We start from the raw sequence: 24880 nt of genomic DNA, 5'->3' as shown, positions 1-24880 counted from the left end.
ATGCGGGGACATTCCAGGTCCACACAGAGAAGTACCAATGACACTAAGTACACCAACAAGGACACTGGCCATTCGAGCATGGCCGGCTCACTGGGACAATGCCCCGGTGGCCAGACTGGCAGGAAAAAATGTCAAAGTGACAGTCAATGCCAAAAGCACAGATGGAAGATGACTCAAACTGTTTTAGGAGCCAGGAAGCAAGCTCTAGAAGACCAATACCTTAAATATTCCAAGACATTATGTTCCTAATAATTTATAAGAGTCCCACCTTTGGTGCTAATGCTTGTATGAATTTTTGATTACCAGTCCTGTTTTTAGGTGTGACCCCGTTTTGTAAATTAATTAAAAAAAAAAAAAAAGGGGGCGAGTCAAAGGAGCCTCTAGGCCTACAAGAGATTAGAGAAATCACCCCTGAACTGCTGACAGTGATGCCCGAGTGCAGGAGGAGGAAGACTGGGGTCATAAATGGCTCTGTGTTTCTACAACTCTGCTTTTAAAATTACCAAGCAGGTATTGCTTTTCTGAGGATAGAAAGCCAACTTTAAAATTGAACTTTACAAGGAAGCAAACCTCACACCAAACCCCCCACATCCAAGGACACAATCTGGTTCGGGGGGAGGGGGGCCCACGCAGCCCACAGGACACCCATCGTGTGTGCCCCCGACCCCCCCACAACCCTTCAGAAGCCCGTTGGCTCCACTCCCTATTTACACATCCAGGGTTGTTTTACTCACCAAGACGTAATAGTGTCTGAAAAGCTTCAGCTTCGCTAAGTTAATAGCAGCTGCAGGGGGAAGAAAGAACACAATTAGGGCTCGTTAACTTCTCTCGTGTGAAAGCGTGTGGCCTTCAGGTGCCCTCCGGTCAAGGGGCCAGTCTAAGGCGGGAGCACCACGGGGACACACCTGCATTCCTGGAAATGCAGCCCCCAGCCCTGCCCCCACCCCCCACCCATCACCAGGAAGTCAGGGAGTTGTGGGCGCAGCAGGCCAGGTTCCAGCCCCAGCTCACAGGCAAGCCCACATATCTCCCCAGTCCTGGGTTCAGACTGGCCGAGCTCAGAGTATACTGACACCACAGAAACCAGCAGGACTCCCCTGTCCCCAAAAGCCATCGCTGAACATTTCAGCTCTGCCCCTGGCTGCCAGAGCTGCGCGCCCCACTAGGACCAGTCTCAGGTGGGTCTCTGAGTCCCATCTGGGGGACCCTCCCACTAGTTCAGGGTATAAATTCAATGAAAACAGTGCATCTTGCAAATTTAAATTTCACTTAGATTTTCACTGCCAGCGCTTTAAATACAACCTCCCTGGCTCTGTCCCACCTTCGTGACCGCTCAAGGTCAGGGCACCAGGACAGCTGACTTCCTGCCACCGCCTGCAGCCATGAAATATTGATGACTACAGAGGGCGGCCTGGCTCCCTCCCCAATGAGCAATCCTTTCATTCATCATAAACCTTCCTGCAGGAGGCAAATTAATTTTACTGAATAGCATTCAATTACTGATTCCATTTAAGAATGGGCCTATGGGTGGTGGAGGTTCAGATTTCCTCTTCCTCCTGCTGCCTCATGGTTAGTGGGGGACAAGCAAGCTTAGGTTCCAAGAGAAATTCCTTGAATCCTAAATAATCTTCAAGGTGATTATCAATGAACAGTATCGGCATGAATCTCTTTTGAGAAACCAAACACATCGGTGAGAAGATCAGAAAACCTTCCTGGCATGGACAACGGGGAGGGATATGATTGTGGGAGAGGGGGTGGGTTGGGTGGGGGAGAGAAATTGGGGGAAAAGGGGACAACTGTAATTGAAAAACCAAAATAAAAAAATTAAAAAAAAAAAAAAAAGAAAAGAAAACCTTCCTGGGAGACTCCCGGCTCCTCACACTGAGAGGCCAGCACATCCCCGTGCAGGCAGCACTGGGCACGTGTGTGCACACAACATCTGAGAACGCTCACCTGACATACATAGACCAGCAAAGGCTGTCTAATCTAGCAGTGTTTCCTATAAATGTGTGGTTTTAAAATTAAATCTTCTCTGGTTCTCGGCCAGGCCCCGGGATCAGCAGGGACCATGGCCACGTGGCCTTTGCCGCAGGGTGGCTGCTGTCGCTCAGGGAAGTCACCCAACCCAGAGCTGTACACTCACTCACTGCAATGCCAAGTGCACGCAGAGTACCTGGTGAGCACACGGCACGGACAGGCACTCCTCCTCGTCTGGGGGACGGGACAGGGTTTGCTAAGGACCAGGTATTGAAGCTGGAAGTGTGGGGTAACCAAGTGTCCAAGGACTTAAAGCCCCCTCATCTGCTGGTGTGCGCGGCTCCCGCTCCCACAGGCAGTGGCCTATGGCCTACGAAACAACCGCTCACGCCACACTCTGCCCACGCAAGCAGCCAGCCTTGGGGACCACACCCACCCCAACATGCAAAATGGTTCCTCAACAAAAACACTCAATTCTCCTCTGTGAGAAACCGAGAAATAAATAACAGCACCAACAACTAGACCATTTAAATAACAAAAATGCTTTAAAAGTCTCCTCTGAATTTTGCTCGTTCAAATAAATCCTCACTAATGAAACCCTTGCCCTTGAAGGTTCACCAGGACCCAGCAGCCTGACAGAAACAGGGGTCCCATTCTGACTCCCTGATTTCAAGGCGCCAAGGGGGCATGAGCACAGCTGCGTGGCCACGCGCAGACGGCGCTCCGCACCCAGGCCTGGGGCACAGGGCTGAGGGCAGGTTCCCAAAGGCGGTGGGGTCTGAGCCCAGGCCTGAGCAGGGCTCGGGACGGAGCCGGCGCTGAGACCAAGCTGAGAGGATGCTCGAGGGGAGCAGGTGCAAAGGCTCAGCCGCGCGGCGGGAGCGCGGAGAGGCCCGGGGAGGTCGGAAGCCGAGTCGCTGGCCTCCTGGCTGACACCATGGGCCCCAGCGAGCCCCGGGCTCCCGTGGATGCAGGCGGCCACACACGCACGACGGGGGAGTCCGCCTGTGGCACCCGGCTGAACCTCCAGGACGGGAAACCTCAGCAGCAGAACACAGCGGGCAGTGACGCAGAAGGAAGCAGCCTGGAAGCCCCAGCCCCCCCCCATTTTCTTCCAGAAAAGCTCTCCCTGGAGTTCAGAACACCGACAGCTTGCTGTCCCCCGGCCACGGCGCGGCGAGCCCCGGGGAGTAAGAGGCTCACCGAGCCTGGGCGGGCTACTTCTGACCCTACCACGGGGAACAGCAAATATGGTAAAAGAATGAGCACGGTGAGAGGGAAGTGCCTCAGGCGGGAGCCGGGAGAGCTTGGTTCCAGTCCTGCCCCGTCGCCACTCGGGCGCTGGTGCCTGGCCGGGCACCCCCTTCTCCGGCAGCGGCTCTTCCCCGGGGAGAGCTTCATTTAGCACAGCGCCCGGCCGCCCCAGTCCTGAGGGTTCCGGAAAGCCTCCCGGGGCCCGCGGAAGGAGAGCCGGGGGCGGGGCGGGGAGCGGGAACACCTGCTCAGGGGCCCCTCCGCCTCCCCCCACGCGCTCTCAGAATGACAGCCAGGACTCCGGATTTTGGCACGTGCCTTACGCTGGCGACAACGGAACTCAGTGCCCTCTGAGAGGAAGTGTAATTGAGCCTCACGCAGTCGCTCACAGAGGCGGAAAGCGCCCAGCCCTCTCAAATGCCTACCAAGCCAGTCCTCTCTCTGGCCCCACAGCAAAGAGCAAATGCATCCCACCCAGAGAAGGTCCCTGCCCTTTTCTAGACTTCCGCCGTTCCTCTAAGCCGAGGAGCAGCTAAGCAGGCTGGCCAGAGGACAGGCCATCCGTCACCCCCCCTCCCAGCACGCTTCCCTGGTGGTCCTGGCACCACGACAAAGAACGAGAGCGCTGAGCACGGGCCAGGCACCGGGCTGGGCACGGTCCACGTCCACGCTTCCCTGGGTAAGCCTCACAGCGGCCTTTCTGAGGGCGGGCGTCATCGCCTCTGCCTCGCAGGCGACGGACTCAGGCCTCAGAAGCTCAGGAAACTACCAAGGTCACACAGCTTGTAGCGGGGAAGGCAGTACCCAAACCCAGTCCAAATCCCTCCAAGGACCAAGCTCTCAACGCCCACACTTGGCGCTAAGAGAAAGGCAATTCACAGCTTTGTAATCCTCTGGCCACTCGGGGAGACGCGATTGTGGCTCCAAGTGCCCGGCAATGCCCAGGAGCTGCCAGCAATCCATCTTGAGGAGTTAATCCTAAATGACTTATGGGGCACACGGAACAGAGGCCCCCAGCAGCCACTTAGAGGGTAAAAAATTTCCACAACAATCCTTCCCCAGTGGAAGGAGAGCCTCAAGGCTTAAAAAAGCCCCAGCCTGCCCGCCCTCCTCCTTTTCCCCGGCCTTCTCCGGGCCCTGCTGCGGAGGGCCTGCCGCGGCAAACACAAGATGGAAGGAACAGGACGGCCTCGGCCTCAGCCTTGGGGGGGTCCAGTCTGCGGAAGCTCCGGCTCAAGCACGTGCCCTTCAGAGCCCTGTGCGTCTCACTGTAAGGAACACACCTTAAATACATAGTAAGAAGCACCAGAGAAAGAGGCCTAGTCTTTCTAGTTCATCCAGGCCACCCCTGAAACAAGCCCTGCCCACCCCGCAGGACGCGATGGCCGCGAACGCACTGGGGTGCCGCTGCCCCGCGCCAGGCTCCGGGCCGGCAGTGTTGCTCACTCCCCTTCTGCACCGTCGGCACAGACGTCAGCAGCGCAGCAGGCTGGCATGGTCTCATCAGAACAGCTCCGGGCAGCCGCTGGGCTGGCAAACGCCGGGGGCCGCGGCTGCTCAGAGCGAGGCCATTCTTCCCGGGGCCCGCCACCAGCCAGTCGCCGTGTGCCCCCGCGCTTCTGAGGGTCGCTCACGTGAAGGCTCAAAGTCCTCAGGACACAGCCCTCCCGTCTCCCTCTGAAACACGGGGGGAAAGACCAGCAGGTGCAGACACAGTGAATTCCATGTACAGCGCCCCGTCAGCCGGGCCCTGGAGGCAATGACCCCGGAGGAAGAGCAGCAGCCAGGGCTGCAGGCCCAGGGGCAGCGCCAGGCAGGCCACCTTGACAAGCAAGCACAGTGGCCCCGCGGCTGGCTGTGCCTGTGCAAGACTCGATTACGCTTCCTCTCAGCGGACACAGCGCAGCGGTGACTCTAAATGACAGGGCCTGACGGAGGCCAGCGCGTGGCAGAAGAGACAGACACAGCTTAGGGACGGGGGGGGGGGGGGGGGCAGCAGCATCCTTAATGTTCCCCTCAGGTTCAGTCAAAAGGACCCAGACACACAGAAGTAAACAAAACCCAAACAAACAGCCCCTGAAAGCCGCGGGCAGCCTCGGACATGGGAGGACAAATACACGCAGTGTCCCATCCCCCCAAGCCCCCCGCAATTAGTTGGCCTGGACGGCACTTACGCCGAGTCCTAAGCCCGGGCCAGGGTCAAGGCCATGCACTGAGTGAGGGGAATAATGACCCTAAGAACAGGCTCCATGCAGCGAACTGCTTCTGACTCCAGGAGGAGACACCACTGCCCACGGTCCCCACTTTGCCAGCTGCCTGCAGGACGGGCCAGACCTCGGAAGGGGCGAGCTGAGCAGCAGAGGGCCAGCGGCAGTGTCCCGGAACCAGCGCCTGTCGGCCATGGGCTCCCTCCAGCCGTGCCGTGCGGCCCGGCTTCCGTCCTGCAGCGGACTCTGCAGACACACTTGAGGCCGGGATGGGGGGTGTGCTGTCCCTGGAAGTTCTCTGCCGGGCAGGCTCCAGCCTTGGGCGCAGGCTGTCCTGACTCTGGCAGTGTCCCAAGCATAACCATTTTTCAAAGTATGGACTGAAACATGCCTTTGCAGATTAGCCTGAATGCCTTCCACGGCCTCAATCAACTCAGAGGAAGCCCGTGAATCAGGAAGACACCCCTGTTCTAACCCATCTGTCTGCCTCTCAGAGGGCCCGAGGCTGATGAAGGAGAGCCCCGGCATGCTTCTGTGACTTCCTGCTTCCAGGCTCGCTCTCTGCTGAGAGGTCCCATGCTGTCACCTGGTGGAACAAACGAGGAACTGCCTCATGTGCCCCGTGTGATGACCAAAGCACCCCTGTTCCACGGAGTTTCTCTTCACTGCAGACGCTGGGGGCCAGAGAAGGGGCCAGAGAAGGCCCCACGTCGGGCTTCGCCTGCTGTGCCCTCCAGCTGCCAGAGCCTTACTGAGCCCTCAGCTGATGACCAGCCTCTCGTGGAGCAGATGGCCACAGAGACAGCTGTCCCCGAGCCCTCTGAAAGCACGGCGGGGAAGGCAGACACGTTCAGGGGCTAGAAGGAGGGAGGTGAGGAGAACGGGAAGCGTTCATGAAGGGGAAGGATGAAGCCAAGAAGAAAAGTACAGATAAAACTGATCAACCAGAAAAAGCTGCCGTTGGGATTCCCAAACATTTTCAGCCAGGCGGTCAGAAAACAAATCTAAATATACTGAAACAATATTGAAATGTATAAAGATGAAAAAGTAAAAGCCTCATGTCAATATAATAAGAGACCTACTCATTACGTTACAAAAATAATAAAAGATCTTATAATGTGCATTGAAGAAGACAAAAAAAAGACAAGCATATCCCCAAACTACAACTATTCCCAGAAGGTGGGTTTTTCCCTTCTTCGTATTCTTCTACGTGTGGCAAGCTGCTTTATTAAAATTCTAATCTGCGTTTATTTTCTGCCATTTTCCTCTCCCCGTCCCCGCAGGCAGGAGGGCTCTCTGAGCGCCATGGCTGGGAGGAGGGCGACGGAGCCAGGCTGTGAGCAGATCCCGAGTGGGCCCTGGGAGGCAGGCTCGGGACGCGGCCGGGGGCTCCCAGCCTGCGCAGGACCCTCACACCCCAGGCTGCCCCGACCGCGCAGGAGTATCCAGGGGCCTGACAGCGAGCACCGCGGCCCAAACCAGGGGTGCTCTCCATGCTGCGCTCAGGGAACCCCGGGACCTGAGCCTCGGAGTCGGGTTTAACTCCCTTTGAAGAAAATGACGGGATGTTAATTGCACAGCAAGTGTGCCATGCGATTGGGGCCTCACTGCCCGTTTCCCGAATTTTATCCACGTTACTTTCATAACCAGGAAACAGATCAGCGACAAAACTCACGCTCAACAACAACAAACACATGATGTGCCTCAAAGAACACTGCTGCCCGCGGTGAGTGTACGAGCCCCTGGGCCGCAGGCCCCTCTGCCCCTGGAGCGCTGCCCGCCCGCCGTGGTCTGACACCCCTGGACACCAGGGCAGCCTGCAGTCGTGGACTTGACTCAAACAAGCCCAGAAACACACGGAGCATTCCTCTGGCTTCTCTTCTGACTTGGGAGGCGTGGTTGGAAAATCAAGGAGGTTCAAAAGGGTTTTAATGGCACCAACACTTAAGACTCGGAGTTTTAAAGGTTCTTTCTGGTGGCAGGCTCACTTTAAATGAACACCCACACATCTACTTCGAAAGTGTGTTAAACCAGCAGGGAGGGATGCTTTACACAGAGCCTGGTACCTCCTGTTCTCACAGAGAAGTGCTACCCGGTCCTTCTAAGACGAGAGTTTCTCTTCCTGACTCAGGCCTCAGAAGGTGAAAGTCACGCTCACAGGAGGAAAGGACAGGAGTCACTTTCTAACAAGCAGCAATCGCCCCAAGCCTCCTACACAGCAGGTCTCTGTGCTCCCCACCTGCCTCCTGACCACACAAGCCCGCTGCTCTAACAGAGCCCCCCGGCTCCCGCCCCTCCCCCGCGGGCTCCTGGAGGCACACCCTTCCTCCTCTGTGGCTGCAAGGCAGAGCAGAGCACGAGGGAACTTGCCTTTTCCATCTGTTGCGGATGCTTCTTGTAAATGCCTGATTGACCTAAAAATAAAATTTGGAGAACAAAAGGTTAGCTAACACATTTGCACTCCTCCCCATTTCCAGGGCTAGTCACTTGAGGCCTTGAATTCCTTCATTATCAACGCAAAGGGTTAAGCTGGGTGACTTCAGAGACTCTCCCGGACCTCATGACCTCTGATAATTCACACTCCTGCGTGGACCGTGCGCAGGCCTGAGAGTCAGAGGAGCCCTCTGCTGACCAGAGCAGGTCTGGCAGGGTCTGGGCACAAGGAGAAAACAAAGCAGACCACTCCTGACCTCCCTAACCTCTCACTCCTGCAGCTCCCCCTTCAGCCCCCACCCAATACTAAGACAGTGGCCTGACTGAGCCCACCTGCTCCCCGGAGAGAAGGGACCTCTGAGGCGGCCATAGGCCGACTTCTGAAGTCCGGGTCTAGGAGCTGTGAGCACGTGGCCTCATGCAAACTCCATCTTTCCTTGAGTAGGGATTTATAACTGCTGCAAAATGAAGGCCTCCAGGGAGTCTCTTTTCTGGCTGGGATGTGCTGGTAACTAATGACCATCATTACAGTTTAGGCAGGAGAGCATTAATATTACTAAAGAAGCCACAGATCCGAGTTCTCGGTGGAGTTCAAAGGCACCAAGGGGAAAACCGCCTGCAAGGACGAGCACTGCCCTGGCAGCCATGGGACAGGGGGAGAGGGCCCGACCCAGGCCGGAGTCCTAACACATACACCACTCTACCCGACAAGTCACTTCTCCTAACCCCGCCACGGTCTGCCACCAGGAGACCTGAACGCAGCAGCGCGGGAAAGCTGACACTGAGCCAACGCTGCCTGAGTCGGAATGTCTTTTTTTTTTTTTCAAGATATAATAGGAGTTTTTAATCAGGGTGCTCAAAAATGACTGATTTCAGGCTCAGCATTTAAAAATAAATGTTTTGCCCTGGCAGGTGTGGCTCAGTGGATTGCGCGCAGGCCTGCAAACCAAAGGGTCGCAGGTTCAGTTCCCAGTCAGGGCACGTGCCTGGGGCAAGTTGGAGGCATGCAAGAAGCAACCACACATGGTTATATTACATTATATTAATAATAATATAAGTAAATGTTTAAAAATAAATAAAATAAAAATAAATCTTTTTATGTAACAAAAATTAAACAGAAGGCTTTTTAAAAAAATTAAACAAACGCACTGGATACCAGGTAACGCCTGGGCGTACGAGCTCCTCGGTTCCCCATGGCGCTGCCCCCCCAGAAGGCCTGAGCGGGAAATAATAAGCAGGACGGTGGAACCTCTGGCAGTCACGACTGGAGAAACCACAACAGGTGTGTGCTCCCTACAGGGTCTGCCAAGTATCTGTCTGCGTCTGTGACAGCTCTGAGCACATGGGTTGGCATGAATACTTATATCCTTAACACGCACGTCCCTAGCAGGCTGACACGTCTCCTCAGCTGACACTTCTCTGAGTCACCGGGAGTCTCCAGACCATCTATCGCCTTTCCAGACATCGTGCGCGTCATGTCCAAATGTGGCTGCTTCATAAATCACCTCTCTAGTACTGGATTTTCTCATTTCACAGCAACTTTCAGAACGTTTACCTTAAGGAATCTTGCCATTTGGCATCTGCTTGTTACTGCTGTCATTAACAAGCGACAGGAAGTGGCCATTTGTAGCCCTATAGTGTGTGGGGGTCTCCGCAGTCACCCCGGGCCCTTCTATTTCACTGAGTGGCAGGTGTGAGAAGAGTCAGACTGTTCCCTAACGACAGGATGCTCTTTCCTTCTTTCTTCTTCTAAACATTTTCATGTGTTTATTTGAGCCAAATTAATGATATAAGCTGGGAAACACAATCTCGAATGCTGCCAGGATGCTCTTTCTACGTGAAGACAATGCTGGTCATCTCGTCACAGATGCCTGGGCAGGATGCGAGGAGGTTGTAGTTTAAAAATCTCATTCGGCCCTGGCTGGAGAGGCTCAGAGGACTAAGCACCAGCCTGAGAACCAAAGGGTCACCGGTTCAATTCCCAGTCGGGGCACATGCCTGGGTTGCGGGCCAAGTCCCCCCGGTTTAGGGCGTGTTGATACATCTCTCACACAGAGATGTTTCTCTCCCTCTCTCCTTCCCTTTCCCTCTCTCTACAAATATATTTTTAAAATCTTTTAAAAAAGAAATCGCATTCATACTCTCTTCTCTGCTGAGCTGATACATGTACCCTTGTGATGGACGGTGGAATGAGGGTTAAGAGTGAATCTAACCGGCGGGGTTGAGCACCACACCCCACTCAAAGCATGTTCTAAATAATCAGAATAAGTAAATGACCAACGAAGCCAGGATTCTCAAACAACAAACTTAAGTGCCCGGGCACTGCAATGGGGAGCACCTCACTTCTCACAGGAAGCCGGTAAATCTATTTTTTTTAAGTTTATTCCAAATGAATTAATGGCTTTCAAGTAGCCATGGGTCTAGATGATTAATAAAGGTGTGTTTTATTTTCGCTAGCCTTTTTCCCTCTATGTACTTGCACCGAACCAAGAGCCTCCTTCCCTCTGCACGAGATTTCACGGGGACATTCTCTCTCATCAACCACTCCCTTGGCACTAACACTCCTTTACAATCTATGCATCTAAAGTTTGCCGTTGCCAGGAATAAAGCAAACCCTTCTGAAGATAGCAAACATGTTTATGTGCTGGGAATTATCACTAGCTTTATGTTAACACATGTCCTCATTTTCCAACTTTGAGGAGAAAAGCCTACTTGTGGGATTTCTCCAACTCCCCACACCCCTCCACACGTGCTATTTTAGGTCAATGCTCAGTTCTCCTTTCCAGACTCCTCTCTATCATCTAAACGGTGCTAAAGGCCAGCCATGGCGCCAGACCAGCTCTGTCCAAATCCACTGGGGACCTCGATTCAGGTCAGTCTGGGACCCAGAAAGCTGTGTTTTTGACATAGATGCCCCGTGTGATTCCCAGGTTGGGAACAGCTGGCTCACACGGGCTTGACAGACAAGCCTCATGCGCGCGCAGCCCCATCCCCCTCACCCCCCAACCCCCACCCCGCCCCCGGCCCCGGGTGGGCGCTCACCACACCACTGGGAAGAGGATGGCCCCGCAGCACAGCAGGTCGACCAGAAACAGAGAGTCCTTCCACAAGCCGTACTCAGTGGTCCCCTCCTCGGTGGACTCGATGATGATGTAGGCCACGTTTGCCAGGACCTGCGGGACACAAGCAGCCGGTGAGGCCCCAGAGCATGGCAGACTCCCACAGCAGCGGCTCCAACAGGGGTGGCCGCCGGGGCCCATAGGCCCCCCACCTATGGCCGCAGCAGTACCCCCATCTCTCTCCCGCCAAGATGTGGTCTCTGAGCCCTGCTCCTGAGCGTGCGGCTGCTCTGACCAGGAGAGCAAGGAGGGAGTGACGCCACGGGGCTCCCCAGGTAGGTCAGACAAAGGACACAGCTTCTGTCTGGCTCTCGAGAAACGCCTTTGGAGTGCTGGGCCTCCTCCTAAGAAGTGTGGCTGCCCCAAAGCGGCCACGCTGGAGAGACCAGGCGGGGGGGGACGGGGAGAGAGAGGGGTACCCGGCAGACGGTGCCTGAGGAGCCACGGCTGCGCCCGCGCCCTCTGACCCAGCCCCCCAGCCCAGAGAAAGAGCAAGTGGCGGCTCCCAGACGCCCCGGCCACGGCCTCGCTGTAACCGCGCAGACAGCATGTCAGACCTACCCAGCCGAGCTTCTCCCAAATCCCGACCCCAGAAGCCAGAAGAGAAGAGCACACGGCCGCTGCCCGAGTCACGGAGCCTACGGTGGCCCGCTGCACAGCTACGGCAACAGGACATGCTCTTTGGGCGCCCCAGGCCTCAGCGGCGTCACGGCCTCGGCAGCCGCAATGTCCAGGTTCCTCGGGTCCGAGGTCTCTCCACGTGGGCACCTGGGCTGCTCAGGGACAGTGACTCTTCCCAGTGCCAGACAATGTCATCAGAGAGCAGGGCGGCAGGAACGGCCGATCCAGCGCAGGGCCGAGGAGCCGCAGCGCTCCCCTGGGACTGACTGCAGTCCAGGTCCTCTCTGCACAGCGCCCAGCTCGGTCCCTCCCGAAGTTCAGCTCCGCCCTGTGTGCTCAGCCCTGTTACCGGGCTCTCAGTGGGTCACGGGAGGCCTGCTGCTGCCTAAGCTGAGGCGGCAGCGTCTGCACAGCCGTGACACTGCCCAGCGGGAGGGACACAGCTCTGGGGCACTCCGGGCGCGACCACGGGGTGTGGGTGCCGAGACTGTAACACGCTGCCTGACTCGCTGTCTGCAGGGGTCGTTTCCCACACGGAACAAGGCACGTGAAGCGCATCGTGCTGTGACTGTGAACACCCCAAGTGCGGTCTCCCTGTCCGTCCGCAACGCCCCAGCGGCAGCGCCGCCCCCGGGCCCCCCCACCCAAAGTGCCTGCACCTGCGGCTCTGCCTGCGCAGACACGGCGGGAAACAAAGGTTCTCACAGCTTGGCTTCGGAACTGCGCCTTGTCCTCAGCTTACACTCGACACGAGAGACGCAACGCCCCGAGGTGCCGGTGAGGACAACATGCAGTCACGTTCCTGCCGCTCCGTTCTGCACAGCTTCTCACTCAGACACGGGCAGAGGCTCGCTGCGCCCGAACCTCCCCGGCCGACGAGAAGGCCTTCCCAGGCCGGGCCCTATGCTAGGGCACATGTGACTTCCTTGCGTTTCATTTTGAGAGGCCCTGTTTCCTTAGAGAGACTTGCCACGTAAGCCTGGGTGTCACCCCTCTCGAGGTACGAAAGCAGGGAGCTGGGAAGGCTGTGGCCGTCACGACATAGTTCAGGCCAGGGAGGAAGTGCACGCTGAAGGGGCGGCAACAGCTACTGCGGGGACAGGGACCCAGGGAGCCGTGCGCCACAATGGGAAGAGGACCAGGCCCATCACTCACGGGCTCTGGCCCTGGCGGCCAAACTGGCCCTGGCGGCTCAACACCAAGACCTGGACAGCTCCTCGGGGTCTCTGCTCACTGGGCAGCAGGGTCGCGGGCTTCCGGGCTCCTCTCTGCCTCTATCCCCTCTGTCCTGAAGCCCCCAGCCGCGGCCCACCTACACAGAGCCCATGGGGTGATCAGACTCTCCTGGCCCGCACCCTCCGTCTGGGGGTAACCGCCCCCCCCCACCCCCCCGCCCACTGCACGCGAAGGTGACCTGCAGCAAACACTGCCCAGGAGCGGTCCTCCCCCGGGCCTCGCCTCCTGCGTACGCTGTGCTCCCACATGAGCTCGGCGGCGGAGAGCGCCCATCGGGCAGACACCCCACGGCCGAGCGGAGCCCAGCAGCTGTGCACACCCGCCGGCCTCCGGTGAGACTGCTGTGTGGGACAGGACAGGGGTCCTCTCCCGAGGGGTCGCAACCTGGTAAGGCTGGCCGCAGCCCGGGCCTCCCCACAGGGAGGGTTTAATAAAGGCCCCGGAGGTCTGCTTAATATTCTACCGTGTGGAAAATCACTGATGTCATTCAGTTTCAAAATAATGTATGAACAAAATCTCTGTGAACGTGAGCTTCTTTGCTAAGAGGACCGCTTGGCCACAGGGCACACTGTTTCCGTGCAGGGCAGGCGTCCCCTGCCAGCCTCAAGATGACTGGGGGTCAAGCACCTCCCAGCACGATGACCGGAGGCCTCAGGCTGCCAGAACTCGGCAGCAGGACCCCAGTGGCAGCCGCTGGGGTCTCTGGGTGAGCTGACCCACTCTTCCAAACAGGCCCGGGCTGCTAAGTGCTGAGCCAGAACCAGGACAAGCGGGATGCGCGTCCCTTTACCTGGAGCGGGATGACAATCATGAAGATCTTTTTGTCTTTATCGGAAAGGATGTGCTTAATGAAAGCCCAGCCAGTGCCGATGAGCGCGATGGTGATGAACAGCAGCGCCCCTTTCAAACTGGAAAACAGAAGACGGAACACACACACGGGTCTCTCCAGACTCACCCTGCGAGTCAGGCTGGAGAGCTCATTCTGTGACCTCACGTGCTCGCAGAAGGTAGTGGGCAACTGCAGGAAGTTGATCGGAAGTGAGCGACACTGCCCTCCAGGCACACGGGACAGTCAGCTGTGCCCCTCCCTACCTGGGCGGCCAGTCCCCACAGGAGGCAGCCCCCACCCAGGGCATGTCACCAGTCCCGAGTTCTCAGGTCTGGACAGCGACCTGGATGCCACCCACCTCTGGCATGGCAGGAACCCAGACCCGCTGCTACAGGAGGGTGGGGCCCGTGAACTTGGGGCAGGGCTCCTCCTGCCGCAGCTTCCCCACCACCACCCACATGTCACGTCCCCCATGAGCACGTCACAAGTCACCCTTCATACTCACAGGTGAGTGATGTAGTACACCACGGCCCAGCCTTCGATGGGAAAGCCCTGGGAGGAGATGTAGTGGTAGTCGATCTGCAATCAAACAGCTGCATTTCAGAAAGGCCGGTGCCCGGCCACCCCCACGGTGCCATCAAACAGGAAATGACCCCGTGGTGGCGGTGGCTCATGACTCACTTGTCAGTTCACAATGAAGCACGTGAGTGCGCTAACAATGTCAGCTAGCTTGAAGAACCTGACACCGGTTTCAGTGTCCCTAACACCCGGCCCAGGTCCCTCCCCTGAGGCAGGTGATTCATCCTGGCAAATGGCTGCTCAATCTTCTCTTTCAAATTGCCAAGCTCTCAAGGCTGCTGGTTTTTCAGTATCCAACCAAGAAGTTTATCTTTCACACGCCAGCTTACATAAGTTAATCACTCAGTTAAAAAAATTATGTGGAATTAACCAGCTTAGAAAACTACGTTTTCTTTTTTTTAGATTTTATTATTTATTTTTAGAGTGAGGAAAAGGGAGGGAGAAAAAGAGGGAGAGAAACACCAGTGTGTGAGAGATACATCTTGCATATACCCCCAGCTGGGGTCCTGGCCCACAACCCAGGCCCGTGCCCTGACTGGGAATCGAACTGGCAACTTTTCAGTTTGCAGGCTGGCGCTCAATCCACTGAGCCACACCAGTCAGGGCAAAAACTGTTTTCTTTGGGGGGCAAAAAAAAAAAATCTGTAAAGTTAGAGCTACTTGAAGCCACCAACTGATTTTAATTAAAGGGGTGAGTTTCAGTAGTGCCCCTAAAATGCTTCCTGGCCGAACTCACACAGGCGATACAAAGTTCTCATGTATTTTTCATGCTGTCACAAACAGCTACCTAGAGAGTAAAGTGATTCAAGGATCCTATCATTCATTATCTATATGTTTCCAGAAAAGATCTTTAACTCCAATACAAATAAGAAGTTATTTGAGCCCTGGCCTGGTAGCTCAGTTGGTTGGAGCATCATCCCGATACCCCAAGGCTGTGGGTTCAATCCCCAGTCAGGGCACAGACAAGAATCAAGCAATGATGCATCCGTAAGTGAAACAACAAATCGAGGTTTTCCCTTCTCTCTCCCTTCCTCTCTAAAATCAGTCACTCAACAAATTTTTAAATAAATTATCCAAATAATTGTCATTCCTTGAGACAGTAGCTGGATATAATGCCACTTTCTCCGTGACGACGCTCTACGTACAGAAGGAGAGCGTGTGCCCGGAGACCTCACCAGCGGGCGCCCCGCAGGCCCACTGACGGGAGCCGGGGCCTCACGCCCACGGGCAGGCTCGTGCCAACGTGCATCAGGACGGCACAGTCGTGCTCCATCGGCACAGCCTCCCTTTCCCTCGGGGCCGTAAGCTAACACTGAGCTTCAGGTCAAACGGGAACACGAGGGAATGTTTGGGGGAAAGGGAGTGGGGGAAACACCTGAGCAGGTGGCACTCCATCTCAGGAAATGACACAGAAACAAACGAGGGTTGCAGGAAAGCTCCGGGTGCCTCCCGTCTGGGCTCCGGGAGGTTGTGATGCTCTCCGCCGTGGCAGGCCCCCACCGTCAGGGGAGGGCCCATGAAAATGGCCTTCCTCCACCCTTTGTTCCCCCGGGTCTACCCCTCTGCCCCAGCGATTTCCCAGAGCGCACAGGCACTGGACAGCACTTCGTAAGTGACGCCAGACAGTGATACATACTGCATGGAACACCAAAGAAAGAGACTTGGTGAAAGGAAGGGCCGCCATCAGCCAGTGGATTTTGAATACATCATTCCTAGAAAAACAGAAAGAACAGAGTAAAGAAATATTTAGTTCTCCCAAAGGACAGCCAAAGCTCCAGGCATCAGACTTATTTATAAGGAGGCAGTAAGTATAATCTAAGCAAACCACAGTCACAAAGCCTTTATTAGAAAGTAGAAAAAGGCCTTGAATGGAGTCCTAGCGTCACTTCCACCATCGAAGTCCATGTTGTGAAGGAACTGAGTGTTGCCCTGAGCACGATCGATTCTGGGTCCTGTCACATGCAAATCTAAACAGGCTCCCTCCCCGGAAACCACCCAGGAAAGGCCACAGAGGAGAGAGGGCGTTGGATCTACGGACACATGACACCCCCGGAGAGCAGAGATGAGCAGGCTCCGCTGAAGGGGAAACGTGAGCCCAGGACACGCAGCTGGGGGCCCGGCGGCAGGGACGGCCGTGCCACCTTCTCCCCGTCAGGGCTGGGACCTGACAAACCAACCAGGCCGGGGGGGGGGGGGGGTCACACACCCCCTCCCGCCACCACACACACTGAGGGAGCTGCCCACCTTAGGGCTGCTGGGCATTAGACCCCCTCCCCCACCTCACCGTGGCAGCTAACCTATCGGGGCACAAGACGCTCCTGGAGAAAGTGTAAAACTGCTCAAGTACACGAAGACTCGAGCAGGAGTCAGAGGCCACTCACACCCCGGACAGCGAGACAGCCTGCAAAGCCAGGGCAGGGAGCAACGTGGGACGGCGCAGCACCGGAGGACCGCACCAGCAGGACAGGTGTCACTACGTGAGATGTGGTAAGGACAACAGCTGGGCACAGTACAGTTTAGATACGTTACGACTCCAAGCAACATCCACAAGCAGCACTGAAAAGGGCGTAAAGGTCCGAAAACACACATTGCCCCATCTGAGCGGCTGGGAAGGCATGAGACGGGCCAGGAAGCAAAGGGAAACGAAGGACGGGGCCTGCAGAACAGGGAGCGGCTGCATCCTGAGCGGACGCTCGCTCGGCTTCCGGAACGACTTCCTCCCTGGCCGTTTCCTGCCCCCGTGCCCAACTACTTGCAGTCCAAAAAGGATGTGGAGGCCAGAGTAGGCTGTCACTGAAGCGGCCACGAGCAGCGCTCACACCGACTGGTGGTCTACATGCGCCCTCCCCGCTGGGGCCGGGCTGTGACAGAGGGGACACAGGCTTCCAAGCCACGATGAACTGGCTGGTGTGCTCGTTTTGCCCTGAGGACCTTCGTCTCTAAACCTCAGTGACCTCTTCTGAAAATGGGCCAGCGCCTACCTACCCCAAGGAGCTGCTGGAACATCAGCTGAGAGAACCGACCGCGAGCGCCGGACAAAAACTTGCCAGGACCCCCTGTCCACGCACTGCGTCTCTGGACCCCCCAAAAGAACGCACAGCATGCGGAGGAGCCACCCGTGCATGGCAAGCAGACCTGGGGTCCAGTCCCTGCTGACAGCCGGCTCTGGCCATCGCCCTCACCGCTTCTCTCAAGGCCTCAGTAAATCGCGTCAAAGGTCTCTTGACCCCTTCTAGTCGAAGGGGCGGTGGGCCTCTGAGACGCAGCAGCAGCCACGGAGCCAGGTCCTCGCCACAACTCAGGGCCACCCTCACACACCCCCGGCTGCGAGACCGGCAGGCAAGGGACATGAGGACGGGCGGGGGGCTCCCCGCGCGCAATTCTCATGTGCGTACATACTTCACCGGGAAGTATGACACTCGCCGTACAGACCAGGTCAGCCCCACTTAACTACAGGCTTACAGCTGCTGCCACCGCTGTGTGACGTACGTGCGCCAGTGACAATGGCTGCCGCGCCGGTGGATAAAGGGAAAGTAAACCACCACTCACCCTGACTAGTCCGGGCCTCGCACCTGCATAGCATCCTGACGTGCAAACCCTCGCCTACATGCAACCTAAGTGCTCGGGCTCCCAGAGCAAGTGAGGACACCGGTCACTGTCCCAGTTTGTAGCCGAGGAAAAGGACCAAGGGTGAAGCATGGCCCACGGGCGGGAACAGTCAGCGTTCACACCTGACATCGGGTCTCTGACTCCTAGTCCGTACTTTTCTAATAAAGGCAAAAGCAAACCTTCCTTTTAAAACAAAGAAACCCCTTTTATGTCCTAATCTGTAGGATTCTTTTTTTTCCTTATTAATGGCTGCCAGATCATCTAGCCCAAACGTGATTATGTAGGCCCTCCACAGGGACAAAAAGCTCGCTCCACCTGCTGGGTGGAGAGGCCATCACGGCAGGCAGGGGCCGGCAGCGGCTCCCCAGCTGCGCATGCCCACTGGCACCCAGGCTTGGGGGGGGGGGGGGGGGGGAGACACACATCAACGTCTGCCCCAATGCCCCAGACCAGAGGCATTTGGGATTCTTCATTATCATATAAATTTAAATCAATCCATATTCGCACACCATCAGTTATTTAGTTTATGGGCCTTACCCTACAGCAAACACGTCACACTCTCCTTTCACTGAAAACTTCTGGGGGAAGCGAGACAACTGAGCACTCACTCCGCACACACGCGGTGGGTCCCCTCGAGCCCCCAGCACAGGCAGCGAAGACCACAGAGGCGTCAGAGGAAGGGCCACAACAGGCAGACGGGCCCTGGAGAGGCGTTTCTCAGGGAGGCGGTCCCCAGGGCAAAGCGCTAGAGGCAGTAGCTCTCCCAGTCCCGCTCTGAGCTGAGGCCTTCTGCACGAAGCAGGGCCTCACGCTGTCACCCAGGCAGCGGGCCGCTGTCCTCACGCTGTCACCCAGGCAGCGGGCCGCTGTCCTCACGCTGTCACCCAGGCAGCGGGCCGCTGTCCTCACGCTGTCACCCAGGCAGCGGGCCGCTGTCCTCACACTGTCACCCAGGCAGCAGGCCGCTGTCCTCACGCTGTCACCAAGGCAGCGGGCTGCTGTCCTCACGCTGTCACCCAGGCACAGGCCGCTGTCTTCACACTGTCACCCAGGGCCGCTGTCCTCACACTGTCACCTAGGGCCACTGTCCCTCACAATGTCACTCAGGCACCGGCCACTGTCCTCACCTCCACTTAAGAACAAGGAGCCCCTGACTGGGGCCCACGTACTCACACGGAATCCTGCACTGTGGTGTCCTCACTATGGAAACACCAAGGCCATACATTTTATTTTTGCCTGTATATTATTGAAATATTTGGGTTTGTCTTTTAAACAAAGCCGTGGGAAGTGAGCAAACACCAAGGCCTGCGATGCTCCTGCCCAGTCTCCCCTTATCTCGGGGAAGAGGCCCCGCCAGGAGAGCGAGGTGGCCGGTGCCCACGCCGCCCGGTGCAGGAGCCCGCAGAGGGAAAGCGCCTGCACGTCCCAGCACACGCGAAGTGGGAGGGCCCGAGGAGGCAGTACGTTACCGTCGTTTCCGAAGGATGTGAATCCAGATGGTCCCAGAAAGGAAAAAGAAAAAGGCCATAGAAATGTACAATTTAGGGAGAGGAATTTCTCCTGCGGAGAGGTAGCTGTCAGGATTCTTCTCTATGATCTCAATCTGAAACCAACATGAAATTCATCGTTACTTTTCAGGAGCACGTCACTCCACGTTCAGCACTCTGTAACCTCAGCTGCCGGACTGGGCGGCAGACGCGAGCCCCAGCAGACAAACCCGCTCTCGGTGTGCGGGCCGCTGTGCGCATGCCCCCGACCGCTTCCCCCTCCTGTTCACGAGGCCACCACGGCGGCGCCCGCCCCCCCCCGCCCCCCGGCCACACCCGCGCTCGCCCCGTTTAAGGCCCTTACAGCCTGTTCTTCAGAGGAGCAAACGCCCCCGTTTTACACAGCTGACAAAGCTCACGGGGAACGGTCCCCACGCGGTACTCACGTCCAGGCTGAAGGAGAACTTGTCATTAGACTGCAGCTTCGACCCGAGGCACTTGTGAAAATACAGGCTGTAGAGGCCTTCTTGGTCCCGGGTGCTGACGTTAAAGGAGAACTGAAAGTGAAGGAGAGGAGCGTGAAAGGGAGCCCACGTCCTGGGATCAGGGTTTAAGTCAGAAAGAAATCACAAACACTATTACGAAAAGAAGACAACCCACTTAAAAAAATCGAATTCTCCCAGAGAGAGCTTAAACACATGTTCTCTTCGTCTGTGACTCCCTCCCCATGTCTAGTTACAGCACCTTCCAAGCGACCAGGAAAGTGGGCAGGATCCTACGGTGGGTCCCGACACAGCCACCACCCAGATTCCACGACGAGCACCAAGCCACCCTCACGTGAGCCCACATGGCTCCACCGGTGACGGGTTTCGGCAGAGACAACCTCAGATGAAACCATCTAGCTCTCGAGGCAACATATTATTTTGCTCTTTAGTTAAAAAATACTCGTGAAAAAGGAACAAGGTTCATTGGATACTTAACAAGGTAAATAACCAATATTCCCTCATTAAAATTTACACCTGTGATTTTAAACAGCAATAGATGTTACATTTTCTACATACAGACATTTCCTTATGTTTTTCATATATTTATGTGTTCAAAGGAAGTTTAATGTAAATCAAAAGACATTATACATATTAGGTCACAGAGGTGACTCCTTGGCCTATCCTAGAGAACATTTTATTACAAGACTAAAGTGTTATTTAGGGCTACATACGAGGTCTGTCCAGAAGATACCCAGCCATGTAATGTGAAAAGTAGAGACATTTATTGAAGAAGATACAAGAATCATTATACACGGGACACTGACACCTCAGTCCCCTTCAAAGTAGATACCTTGGGGCCTCACACAGTTCTCCCAGTCGCCATCAATTGCCCGTCATATTTTCCTGAATCTCATCGACAGTCTGAAATCCCTTCCCTTTCAAAGGCGATTTTAGTTTGGGGAAAATCCAGATGTCACAGGGCACCAAATCTGGGCTGTTAGGGGGACTGAGTCACCTGGGTGATTTGATGTTTCACAAAAAAACTCTGCATGAGACATGATGCACAAACAGGTGCATTGTGGTGATAACGCTGCCCATCACCAGGTGCCAGAGCTGCGGCCTTCTGAGTCATCCGAATAGTTTCCATGGAGGAATGTTCAAGCTTAACGCAAAATCTGATGCAGACTCATTGCTTTAGTCACTCTGTCATTTTTAATGCGACAGCCACGCACTACCCATGCTCACTCAACGGCATCTACTGCCCCCGTTGACTACTACAGTGAAGCCGTCATTGTTCACACATGCGCACTCCAGTTCACTCCCCTTGGCTGCCAGGTTCCATCGGTGTCACACAAACCACTCATTATGTAAACAATGGCTGGACTTTTTCCAGACAGGCCTCGTATACAGATGGTAAACTATAAAGGAGGGCAAGGACATGATTCCAACATTCTTCACGGTCAGGGTTAGTCTAGAGCTGGGAAGCTCTGTGTGAGACACCGGAGTCTGGGGGTGCTAGCACCGTTCCACCTCTCGTCAGAGGTGATGGTTATAGAGGTGACTACTTACAACTGCTTGTACTCAACACAGGTACAAACACCCTTGTGTATGCCTTACAATTTAAAAGGATGGGGGCTGGGGGAAGAGGCTTCTGAAAAGAAGATGAAAATAAAAAGGCCAAGAATACTCAGGTTGAAATTATTAATCTGTTAAACCCCGTCCCTAACGCATCCTTGCCAACGTGAGACGTGTGTTTTAGTCCACAGAAGGTCACGAGAAAAAGAAGATGTTTCTAAATATATTAGTAACTTTTAGTTCTCAAAGTAAAATTCGTACAAAGTTCCTAAGAAATACTTTTAAAAAATCAGTAGAATCATTAAGGAGATCAGAATAGATACCTGACCCTTAAAGAGAAAATAAAAACAAAAATAAAGCAAAAATGTAAATTTTAGAGCTGGAATAAGCTCTCAGCCCCTTTTCTGCTCTGGAGGTGAACGAACGCCCCTGTGCCGTGGATGGAGCAGACAGACGCAGCGAGACCGCACTGTCCCAAACGGGCGACACTGGGTGGCAGAACAGCGAGGCGTCACGTACAGACTCCCCTCCCAGGAGAGGGGAAGCCAGGCGAGGGCAAGCTGCCAGGGCACTGCCTGCCGCGTGCGTCCCGAGGACGCTAGGAGCGGGCACACGTGCCGCTTTCCCTGGGACACCGCCCTGACACAAAGCGTCGTAACTCACAATATTCTGTAATGCTTTCCTTCTGTAATTATTTTTTTAAGAACCTTTTAAAAATAACATTCAAACCACTTATTTTATTAACAGGCATTTTAAAGTGAGGGGAAAAAGAGAAAAGCGCCTTTTGCATTTTCTTAAGGAGGTAGTAGAGCAGAGTGCTTAAACACCTGGGCCTTGGAGTCAGAACAACCTGGGCTGGAACCCTCCCCTTAGGCAAGTTACTTGGCCTCTCTGAGACTCAGTGTCCTCATCTGCGAACGGGGAGCAATGCCAGCACCCGCTTCCCAGAGCTGTGGGGAGCACGAACTGAGATAGTGGCCTCATGTGAGCCTCAGCACAATGCCCGGCCCTCCCTCATCTCCGTAACCCGTGAGGGAAAGCCCCCGACGGGCCAGGGTCACGGGGACGAATTCCACTCCCATCAGCAATGAGAGAGGAAACACGGCCTGCCCACTGGTCGCCTCTAAGGGGAGAGGCTGGCGGTGACATGACAAGCAAGCGCGGCGGCGGCGCTGGGGACCAGAAGCACTGAGGGAGGAGACAGCGGGGGGGGGGGCGGGGGGGCGGGGGGGGGAAGCTCTGCTGAGAAGTGACATCTGAACAAAGACTTCAAGGACAAAGAAACGAATCCTGAGGGTCTGAGGGACGAGGGTCCCTCCCAGCGGGGCCAGTTAAAGGGGAGTTGAAGGTGTGACCTCTTCCAGGAGCAGCGCGGCAGCCCACGTGCCTGGAGCACAGCAAGCCGGGGGCAGGGGACAGACAAAGGGGCTGAGGGCAAAATGACAGTGGCCGGACCTCGTGGGCGCCTAGACCAGGGAAGGACTTGGGCTGTGACTCTGAGAAGGAGGGAAAGCCGCTGAGGACTCGGGCCAGGAGACCGCTCCACACGCCCTCAGCCAGCGCTTGGTACCGACGGCCACTACGCTCAGAGAACACATACGAGTAGACAAAATCAACGACGCTGGGAGAAGCCAGCACAGCGCGTGCAGGGACAGGGACTTCCCGGGGTGGTAAAGGCAAGGCAACCACGACAGAGTGGGCCGCGCAGGGGCACGTATTTGCCCAAACGGACTGACCTGTACCCTCAGGGCCTGCGCGTTTCTAAGGAAAGCGTACCTCAATTAATGAAAACTGGTCAGAAAAGAGGCAGTGATTTTTACAAATTGATCATGAAGGTTTCTGTGTAGTGCTTTCCAGAGCACTTTGATCCTTTAAAAACGATACGCCTAACAACCCCTGTGAAACAGGCTCCGTCCTTTTCCATATTTGGGTGACTCAAGAGCGAGGTTCAGAAGTGCAGTGAGCTGCCCAAAGGCCACCTGCCAGCACGGGGGTGCAGAGGTCCAGTCCAATGTCCTACCCCGTGCACAGGCAGTTAATAATGGTGACAGCTGGGTGGGTCGCTGAAGGCCTCCGAGTCTCAGTGAACTCATCGGAAAGCACAGGGCCGCCCTAAATGATCGCCAGTGGCCCCATCAGGTAGAGCCCTATGCTGCTGGAGCGCTGAAGGGGAGCAGTGCAGTGTCAGAGAGGCAGAGCTGTGGGGACAGCCAGGCCAAACGGGGGTGGAATCTGGGCCCTGTCACTTATATTGGACATTTGTGAAGCCATTCATTCTCAGGGGCATATGATGTGATACATGGGGAGTGATAATACCCACCTTGTAGGTTTGTTATGGAGAGAGCTACTGTATTTAAGTGACAGATACATAGCATGCCTAAATTATCCCTAAGTTCAAAATTCCTTTAAAAATTCACCCTTTACATGGCAGAGAAATTCTGCAAAGCTTTACTCAAAGAAGATACATACCTGAAATGAAACTGCTCCATCATTATTATGAACAGAAAAAGATTTCTCTTCCATCACCTGAAAAGACATTAACAACCTGTTTTAGGACACTGGCAGAAAAAGTAAGCTAAGAAAAATAAAGATGTAAAAGCTCCCCGAGCCCCGGCTGGTGTGGCTCAGTGGATGAAGTGCTGGCCTGTGAACCAAAAAGTCACCGGTTCAATTCCCAGTCAGAGCACATGCCTGGACTGCGGGCCAGGTCCCCAGTTGGGGGGGGAGGGTGAGAGGCAACCGATCAATGTGTCTCTCCTCTTTCTCCCTCCCTTCCCCTGTCTCTGAAAGTAACTAAATAAAATCTTAAAATAAAAAGAAGTTTCCTGAAAATAAAATCCACCATTCTTTTAAGATGTTTGAAATCCCCTTTCACAGAAAATGTTAATTTTTCTTGACCCATTTCCTTTCTCAGTTGTCTGGATTCCATGCCCGATTTCAAGTGATAGGCACATGGCCATGGGCACAGCAGATGGCGTGACGGAAAGAAGGGGCTGGTGACACACACAGCACCCCGATGAACGGAGAGTGACCATGCTGAGGGAAAGAGGACCCCAGAGGGCACGCACTGCATAGTCCATCTGCACAGTTTTATAAAGTAATCTAGTGACAGCTCAGTGGGTGCCTGGGGACAGAAGTGTGGGGAAGAGGCAGGAGAAACTTTTGGGGTGATGGATATGTTCTCTATCTTGATTGTGGCGGTACCTTGACCGGTGTACACATAAGTCAAAATTTATCAAGATGCCATTTTACTTTTTTGGGTTTTATTTATTTGTTTGTTCATTTTTAGAGCGAGGTGAAGTGGGGGTCGGGGAGAGGAAGCAACGAGAGAGAGAAACATCAATCAGTTGCCTCTCGTACGTGCCCCGTCCAGGGACCCCAGACGTGTGTCCTGACCAGGAATCGAACTGGCAACCTTTCCCTTTGTGGGACAACACCTAGCCAATCAAGCCACACCAGTCAGAGTTCA

The 24880-nt window shown here is 55.3% G+C and overlaps 1 protein-coding gene across 1 annotated transcript in view; it reads right to left on the bottom strand.

Moving 5' to 3' along the window:
- Window positions 1-24880, bottom strand: part of GPR107 (G protein-coupled receptor 107) — a 51159-nt gene that overhangs the window by 5903 nt on the left and 20376 nt on the right. Inside the window, exons 7-15 of the mRNA XM_090274899.1 lie at window positions 23881-23937; window positions 19798-19908; window positions 19334-19467; window positions 15892-15967; window positions 14182-14255; window positions 13638-13755; window positions 10914-11044; window positions 7809-7852; window positions 735-784 (exon numbers count right to left, since the gene is read on the bottom strand). Coding sequence (XP_090131025.1) covers window positions 735-784; window positions 7809-7852; window positions 10914-11044; window positions 13638-13755; window positions 14182-14255; window positions 15892-15967; window positions 19334-19467; window positions 19798-19908; window positions 23881-23937 — 795 coding nt within the window. The remainder of the gene's footprint in view (window positions 1-734; window positions 785-7808; window positions 7853-10913; window positions 11045-13637; window positions 13756-14181; window positions 14256-15891; window positions 15968-19333; window positions 19468-19797; window positions 19909-23880; window positions 23938-24880) is intronic.

The sequence above is a fragment of the Furipterus horrens genome, unplaced genomic scaffold (genome assembly GCF_987537825.1).
Source record: "Furipterus horrens unplaced genomic scaffold, mFurHor1.1.pri manual_scaffold_4, whole genome shotgun sequence".
In the NCBI taxonomy this organism is placed as follows: domain Eukaryota; kingdom Metazoa; phylum Chordata; class Mammalia; order Chiroptera; family Furipteridae; genus Furipterus; species Furipterus horrens.
Note: the sequence above shows the minus strand (reverse complement) of the source record. Positions and strands in the feature narration are given on the sequence as shown.